General features: G+C 32.4%; 1 protein-coding gene across 1 annotated transcript; it reads right to left on the bottom strand.

Moving 5' to 3' along the window:
- Nucleotides 1–384: 384 nt before the first annotated feature.
- Nucleotides 385–1,995, bottom strand: LOC132314993 (transcription factor bHLH36-like). The gene is made up of 3 exons (XM_059813751.1): nucleotides 1,603–1,995; nucleotides 993–1,322; nucleotides 385–848 (listed from the first exon to the last, which is right to left on the bottom strand). The coding sequence occupies exons 1-3, from the start codon at nucleotides 1,891–1,893 to the stop codon at nucleotides 774–776; spliced, it is 696 nt and encodes a 231-aa protein (XP_059669734.1). The 5' UTR covers nucleotides 1,894–1,995; the 3' UTR covers nucleotides 385–773.
- Nucleotides 1,996–9,415: the final 7,420 nt, after the last annotated feature.

The following is a 9,415-nucleotide window of genomic DNA, read 5'->3' as shown; positions in this document are numbered from 1 at the left end:
TTTACCCAAACATTAATAATATTTCAGCTTATCTACAAGCTGTGATTGCTAATTGCTTTAGCACAATTCTCAATTTAGCTTCCAATCTGTCAGAAGTCCTACAAAAATTACATAAAAGGGATCATTACCTAGCATGGTCTAGTTATTCGAGAAAGTTGGGAAGGACATAATGAATGGAACAAAATTCTCTCCGGTTCCGTTCCATCTAGTTAGTGCCTTGATTCATAACTGGATGGAACGGACCATTGTTTCTTTGGATAGGATTTGAGTCCCAGAATGAATATACTGACACAAATTTTTAGATTCAAATCTAGATTAACGAAAATTGAATATATGTGAAGATCTAGTATATCAGATCATTTTAAAACCATTTAAAGAGGTGCATGACAATGTAAATTAAACCAGTACAACACAAAACTCACTACTTGCAAATGCGAAAATAGGCACAAGTACTTGTTTTAGGCTCAACCATTAATTTCTTTGGGCATTCCACACATAATTTTACAAAGAGGCTTCAAAAAAAGCAAAACCAGCAAAGACTGCAACATCACATGTCAAACATGATCATCATAAAAAACCTGCCACAATGAATGCATTAATTCAAGCTAAAATAGAACTCCTAGCTATAGATAACCTGCATGCATGGACGAGAAAAATGATCACAAAATTAACCTGACTCTTGATCCATGTGGGCTAATGTTCGATCAATACTCTTATCATGTTCAGTGCAGAAATTAATCGATCTCCATGATAGTGGCACTTACAAATTTCTCTCAAGGACCAATATTTACAGCATCATTTAGTTTTCTTTGCAGCTCAGATAAATTGAAGCATGTCAAATCCTTGACCTGCAGTGAGGTAACATTAATGAAAGATTTCAAGGTTTCTCTCGCAATATCCATATATATATCAACTTAATCACACACATACACACACACACAAAACCCTAAAATTTGCAATCAATAAATGAGTTATTTGGGTGATATTGGTACCTCAGACTCTATAGTGTGGAGTAACTTTTCATTTACTTTGGTAGAAACACAAGTAATGACACTAAGCCCCTCTTCAAGCAGAACTTTCATCACCCTTGATAGATGCAATCTTTCCTCATTGAAGCCACTATTGAACACAATTTTCACTCCTCCCAAACAAGGGAAGACCATGACACACTGACTTGAGCTTCCATCTTCCGAGCTTAAAGCACTTGAACTCGACTTCTTTCTTAGCTCATCTCTCATCCCACTCATTTCCTCAATATTCTTCTCCAGGTGTTTTATATAATTCGTTGCCTCGCTAATGTGATCAGTTAGTGAACGCTTTCCCTGAAGGAAAAAAAAAAACCATCAATAAAAACCCTAAAAAACAAAAAATACAGTTCCACCACCACACAAACGCATACAGATGGATAGACATAGAGAGAGGGTGACCAATTCTGAATTGCCCCAAGATCACTCATTTCTTGGCAAAGTAACACAAACCAGTAGGCTTCTACAATATGTTAGTAAGCAATTTCTATCTCAAATAAAATTCATGGTCTAATGCATAAATTTAATAATAGGGAGAACATATATATATATATATATATATATAAAATTTCCTCACCTTGATATATTGAAGAGGAAGCTGAGATCGGAGTGTAGCACAAAGATCACTCATCTCCTTCCTTCTTTTTCTTTCGATGTCCCTACGCATGATTTTCTTGTCATTAACATTAGTATCCACAACATTGTTGTGGTCCGAAGAAGTGTTGATGATGTTGTTGGTAAGATTACTGCTGCCGGGTACAGAATCAAAATCAAGAATCAGATCTTGTTGGTTGTCATGTTGTTGGTGGATAGTAGAGCAGATCTGCGAGAGTTCGTGATCAGTAGTACTATGGTGAAAAGGAAACATTAGGGAAGAAAATTTAATCAAGCTTCAATTAAATTCTAGCTAGCTAGTCTATGTGTGACAATTGATATATATATATGTATGAGAAGACGATGAGAGGGTGGGTTAGGGTATATAGAGTACTGTGTGATCTTCGATGGGCCTAGGATTCCAATATACTTTACAATTTCTCCATGGAAAAGGTGAGAGTAGTAGTGACCCCACCAGAGTCATTAATTTTATTATCTATTATGTGGGCACTTTACTTTTGTTAGGCCGCAACCCACCATTTTAGTTCACACTTTCATGGTGAAGTTTCGGAATTTCACACTTAATAATACCTGTGTGGACGTGGGTGAGGAGAGACCTCTCCTACACCGACCAATTATGTGTTAATTTTAATAAATTTTAAATGGCGTAGAGGAAATTTAAGTCACATAAAGTGAAAATGGGAGCGAAAGCAAGAGTGACAGAATTAAATCATAAGTAGTAAAAATTTGAGACAGAGTGCGCGCAGAGTATAAGCGTTCTAAGTGTGAAAGTAACATCTGTTGAGAAAAATTGTGTGATTTAAGGGGAAACCAAATGTTTTGTACCTTTATGATATTATGTACCTTCTAAAGTGAATAGCGAGACTTTGAGTTCCTAAAATTATAAAATGGAGTATATTCTTATCAATAATTAAAAAAAAAAAAAAAAACAATTTTGTAAAAGAGAGAAAATTAAGATTTTGATATATTTTTTCCTATACATATTAAATTTTTTTTTAAAAATTACAGTATCATCTTGTCATCATCCTACCACATCCGTGGTTTGAGAAGGTTACTTCCATCCGTGTGAAGGAAAATATTATTCGTTTATACACTTGCGTTATGTGTGTTCCTGAGAGAAAATATACTAATGCTAAATCACACCAAGGCTATAGTACGGTGGTGGAGTCAAAAAAATTTCTCTAATGGGGACAGAATAATTTTAAAAATAATAAAGATAAAAAAATTTTGAATTGAACTAATAAATACAAAGTCTAATGTCTTCAAAAAGAATTGCACAAATGTCTTATTATCAATATCATTATATATACAATATTTTAACAAAAAAATCTACTTCTTTTGTATTTCTTTTTATTTAAAAGAAAATTCAACTTTGCACAACCAATGGAATGAGTGAAAAGAATGGATTAGCATTTCTTGTGTATAGACTTTAAGGTCAGTCATGGTCGACTATGACTTCTAAAATTCTCTCATTTCACTTTTTGTGTTAGACCGTTAAAAGAGAGTTTGAGAGAGTAGAAAAAAAAAAAAGGACCAAATGGATCTAAAACTAAGAAAAGTAAAAGCTAATAAGAATCATTAAAACTTGAGAGCTTTTTTTATTTATTTGAAAATTTTGAGATGGGGCATATTTACAATTTCAAAATAATAAATGTACAAAGCTAAAAATAATATATGTACAAGTGTGAAAGTAAGATTGTTCTGTTATATATATAATATATAATGGAAGTAGGGCCCACAATATATGTATGTCATCCATGACATAACCATATTTAGCTTATATGAGAAGATTTCATTTGTGGCTTCTTTGGGAAACCAAGTGCAACACCTATATATATGGCATACATATGTACTGCGTGGGAGTGTGTTTTGTGAATAAAAAAGGCATTCTGCAATCTCTCTCTATCTCTCTCTCTCTCTCTCTATACATATATATATATATATATATATACACTCACACATATTTATTATATGTTCTTTAATTACGCATTGTGTGCTCTTCACACAAGGAGAGACGTGTGCTATGGTGATTTGATACTAAGTATGTCTCATGACATTATTACTGTGATAGAATAAATTATTAATATATATCTTAATTAACTTTAGAGAGACAAGCAATAGTTAATAAATATGTTTCTTAAGATAACGGCTCAATTATGGAAGATATTATAATCCATCAGCTTACGCATGAGGTATTATTGTATTTGTACATGTTTTTGCAATTGTATATTGCCAATCCTAGTCATGAAATTTATGTACTTTTGGAAATGTCAAGGAATTGTGTATATATATAAAGTAACTGCAATTGTATAAACAATTATCGAAAAAAAAACTACAATTGTATAAGCCCAAAATGGGAAACAAGACAAGTACATGGAGCTAACAAGACAAGACAAAGAGGAGTCTTTTGTAATTTAAAAAACCATTTACATTTTTCGAATTCTTGAAAAAAATAGCCGAATAAAACATTGCTTACAGCGCGTTCCTGCTTGTCCCATGTCAATTAGGTTGATGATTTATTAGTTGAAACTTGAACGTTTCTTCTTTGATCTTTGGTTTGAGCCGGGATGACAAAATATCTCCACCTGTTTTAGAACATTCAAGGGAGAGGTTAAATGACTTTAGGGGAGAAATGAAAATTTAGAGTAAAAATTCACGTAGTTATGAGGTGGCGATGGAGAAAGGTTACTTTGCCCACTTTAAAGTGATAAATTATAATTTTGTCCTTATATTTTATTTTATATTCAATAATATTATATATATATTAAGAAAATCTTAATTTATTCTATTTCAATCTTGGTGTGCAGGAATGTAATGAGAATATGAATGAAGTGGAATGACTATTCTAATTTTATTGTTTAGTTGTAAATATGAAAGAAATTAAATGTTAATAATCATTCTAGTATTTGGTTGGACAATTTAAAATTTAAAATTGAATTCTCCAAATTATCTCTCTTAGTAAATTAATAAAATGACATTCTTCTATAATCTTTTTAATAATAAATGATGGCAATGGCGATGGTAGATGGTGGTAGATATGGAAAGCGGTGGTGGTGTAGGTGGTGGTGTTGGAAGGTGGCTGCGAAAGGTAGTAGTGGTGTTGGCATGTATAAATAAGGGCAAATGTAGTATCAAATAGGGAAGAAAAAAAAGGGCAAACGTCCTAATAAATGATACTCCCTCCATTCCAAAAAATTTGGGCTGTTTTGGAAATCCAACTTTTTACGAAAGTGGACTTTTAATACATTTTATTGTCTTGATAAGAGCAAAATTTCAAATTTATCCTTACTAAAGATAAAGCAGTACTTCCTAATTAGTGCATTTGTACCAACTGGCAGTGACCTAGTGGTATCAACCCCTTACCTCCCAAAGGGAGGTCAGGGTTCAAGTATCAGAAGAGACATGTGTGTCAGTACTAATTAGAAAGAAAAAAAAAATAAAAAATTAGTGCATTTGTTAATCTCATTAATGTCAAATTGATAGTTTGGGAATATTATAAAAAATAGTACATCCATTTTTAAAATAAGACATGTATTTTGGTACATCTCAAAATATAAAGATTAACAAAAATTATATATAAGACGGATGGAGTATACAACTTTTCTCTTAGATTTATGTCCCTCTTCTTTTTATCCATTCTTGAAAATGCTATTATATATAGGATATTGCATTTATTTAATCAGGAGCTGTTAATAATGTATTTATTTTAAACATACGCACACAAGTGTTGGAGATTATGTAATAGCTTTTGAGAATTTTGATTCATACAAGATATACCCTACTCTATTATATATTGTGACTATTACTCCTTCCATTTCAAATTAAATGTCCCTTTTTAAGAATCTAACTTTTTAAGAGGATAGATTTTAATATTTTTCAATTATATTAGTAGTAAATGAATTATCAAATATGTTTATAGTGGGTCCACAATATGTGATATTTACTTTTTATAAGTTTAACGTAAGAAACTTAAAACTAGGGAAGTAATATATAGTAAGGGGACAAAAACTACCACATACAAAGCTCTTAGATTTTGAGATATCAATGAGAAAATAAAGAGAAAAAAAATTAATTATATTAGGGTGCCATTAGATTTAAGTATTACATACATATTTCATGGTATATTACATTAAGATGTAGCACTGTCACACTTTTAAATAAAAAATATAAAAACAACAAATTTATATCATTGTTGCATCCTAGAATTAATAATTTTGCATCAATAATTTAATATTGTAATGTGTGGTATTGTATTTCTCTCAGTTTAATTGCATGTAATTAGGTAATATGTCTAACTTTATTCAACTCATAATACGTGACTATCTAATTATTTCTTAAATTAAGAACCCATTCACATCAACAGTTGTGCTTTTGGTCAACTAACGTGGTCAATGTGTCCAGTTCCCACCTACACGGATCAAGTGATTACTGTTTGGTACTGTCTAGGTCTAGCAACCTTTTTTTTTTTTTTTTTTTTTATAATAATAATAATAATAATTTCAAACAATTATATTTGAAACTTTTTGACCGGAATGAATTTTGAGGTATGATGTTGGTAAATGAAATTGTTATCCAAGTCAAGGTCTCATTGACTTGGGGCAATGAAATGCGCAAGTAATTGTGTGTGTGTATATATATTTCTTTTATTCTTCCTTTTTTTATGGGTTTATAAGGAAATTTCCTCTTACTGTTTGGTTAACTTTTTGGCGCAGAGCTAGGGAGACTGGTTCAACATTTTTGTCGAACTTCCTGTTGACGAAAAATGATTGATTGCATGTGTAACCAAGAAGCCGACTTTTTAGTGTAAAACTGGTACGAAAACACTTTTTTTTTGGCTCACGTTTATTATTTCTCAGTTTTTGTGTTCAACGTGGAACACATTTGTTTTTCCTTTTCTTTAATTATTAACTCCAAGCTGGTGGTGGAGTCGTTGACTTGAGGAGGATTGTTCTTGAATTAAAATTGACATATTAATGATTTATAGTGTAACATCATGAGTTTTAAATGAATATATCAACTTATTTACCCAATTTTCTACCTATGCATGTTCACATCTTGTTTAAGATTTAGTCGTCCATGTAACATGCCTATCTGCTGTTTTTTCAAAAAGCTTATGCAAGAAGACAAATACCATCTCATTTTCAGTTTGGGCTTTCACTCGTCTTATTCCACTCATGATTTGACCTAAACCTTTTTTGTTTTTTTTTTGTGATAATAAGTGAATATATTGATGAATAAAAAATGTGACTGAATGGTTGCCTTGTGCTTCACTGAGTCACACTTCAAATTACTTCACCCCTCCTTCTCTACTACAGTGGATGAGTCTGGTTTAGAGTGTATTTTGTAGCATGCTCACATCTTGGTTTCTAATTGATTAGCTTACAATGTCATGTCACTCAATGTGTGGATGAGTCTGGTTTAGAGTGTCTTTTGTTCAGCAATTGCTTGGTTATTATTGTAACTTTTGTGATGCCTTGGTCTACTGTGACCTATAGGCTTGCTGTGTCCAGACTTTGTAAATATTTCCCTTTTTATATACAAGCTTATCTATTAAAAAAAAAAAACTCAGATCATCGGGAGCAACAAGGATGCCAATTTAACCCGGCCGTCTATGCATTACTTACACACTTTCTTATTCTTATAGGGATGAATTTGGAATCATTCTAATAGAGTTAGGGGGTGGGTTAAGAAAAAAAAATTTTAACCTGTCAAATTCTAAACACGCCGATTTCTTATGATAATTTGAAATTTTTATGATATTAAGTTTAAATTGTTATTTTAACACCCCTTTCCCCACCATTTTTATAAGTTTAAATTGTTATTTTAACAACCCCCCACCCCCACAAAATGCATGAAGAAAAATAATTTATTTGTGAGATAAGTTGGTGTCCGGTGACTAAATCCGGCTGTTGACATCCCTAAAGAAACAAAGCAAGATGACAACAAAATCAAGAAGATATTACAATGGATGCAGAGGCTACATATAATAGTATAATATATATATATGGAGTATATAGGTATATATATAGGTGTTGGTTACTTGAACCAAAAAGCGTCCAGTCATAGAGTCATAGACTCTTCTTCATATTGAGGCCTATTTAAATAGGTGGCAGGCTGTAATTCTTTATACATGACAAACATTAATTTAGGCCAAGTCTTCATCAACGTACAAGCTTTTGTACCCTAGAGTGTTTGGAAGGGGCTCATTCCTCAAGCTCTATATGCTGTTATGTCCATAAACAATTACTCTATCAGATGCAGACTGCTGGCAGAAGTATTAATGCTCATCAGTAACTGATGCCTCCTTTAGTCTTTTCATTGTCCTCTTTGAGATCTGCTCTTTTCTGTGGTGTGGGTGTTCTAGCCCTAGCTGTTCTACTTTGTGGTATTTGTTGTTCTAAGCAGCTTTTGTTCATAGATGCTGTTTTTTTTTTTTTTTTTTTTAATTTTTTTTATGGCTTTGGCCTCTTCACAGTTCAAATGTAAATCTCTTTACATCTATACAACTCACAACTTATGAAAAAATATAAATAAAAATTGAGGCCTAGCTATTATTATACACATGACAACCATAGGCTCTAATTAACTCATGGTAAGCTAAATTTCACACAACAAATTGCAGAGTAAAAGGTAAACAAGATGTTGATTGGGATCTGGAATTTGTCATTCTGACACTAAGCACAAAAAAACCCATTAAGTATTGAAGAACAAGGGCAATGAAAATGATACTTGAGGGTTCAATGGAATGGTTTGGTGTCAAATGCTATACAAAATACAACGGAACCATTTTCATTTGCATGAGATGGATGTCCAACTCCGGATCTACAAATTAAATGCATGACCCTATGTTAAATGAATAAAATATTTTCAAATTTTCAGATCATTCAAAGCTAGTGAATATTGTCACTCCAATGTACATTTGGAAGCTGGCTACTTTCATGTGAAGTAGTAATCTTCAGTACTGGTGCTGCAAACAACCAATTGACACTAAAATTTCCAAACAGCTGTGAGTAGTGCTTGATTGTATGGATTAAACTCTCTTTTACTAAATGCAAATTAGGGTTGCAAAGCACACTGAACCACCCTCCTTCCCTATAAACATTAACTCATATACCCAGTGATTGGGGACCAAAATAAAATCTAGGAGACATCGAAGGCCTATCAAGTAAAAGAGGAATTTTACTGACAATTGCACGCCCTTTGCTTGGCGACTATTATGTCAAATGAGAGAAATTATATTAGATAGTTTTGGACTATGTGGTCCAACCAAATCACAAGATGTCATGCAACCAACCAAAAAACTAAATAAATTTATCGTCTTGTAATTAGCCGAGTCCCGAACCAGCTACCTAAAATTTCTCATCAAATGGTGTGAGTTTCATAGTGAGACTAAGGCAGACAATGCACGCTTGTCGCTATCATTCCTCCAAACACAAAAAAATAAATAAATAAATAAAAATAAATAAATAAAAAACCTAGGAACTTGAGCAGCTTAAAACTTTCTAAATCAGGGAGGAGGTGTCAAAAAAAAAAAAATCAAATAGAGATCAAATGACATTCTCAAAGGGAGAAGTATTCCTTTCATGACAATATATAATATGCTGAAATTGTTTTTTTTAAGGTAATAAATTGGGTGAGTAGCATTGACTAAGGTATAAATGTACAAACTAGTCCTTCAAGGAACAAACAAGGCCTCGATCATAGGCAAGCTCAAACATTAAAAGCTAATGAGCCATGAGCAAATGAGCAACGACAACTGCTTCATATATATGCAA

The sequence above is a fragment of the Cornus florida genome, unplaced genomic scaffold, assembly GCF_030987335.1.
Source record: "Cornus florida cultivar Cherokee Brave unplaced genomic scaffold, ASM3098733v1 CherokeeBrave_3.0.0_Hap2_Chr06, whole genome shotgun sequence".
NCBI lineage: Eukaryota > Viridiplantae > Streptophyta > Magnoliopsida > Cornales > Cornaceae > Cornus > Cornus florida.
This window is presented reverse-complemented; position numbering and strand designations above follow the sequence as displayed.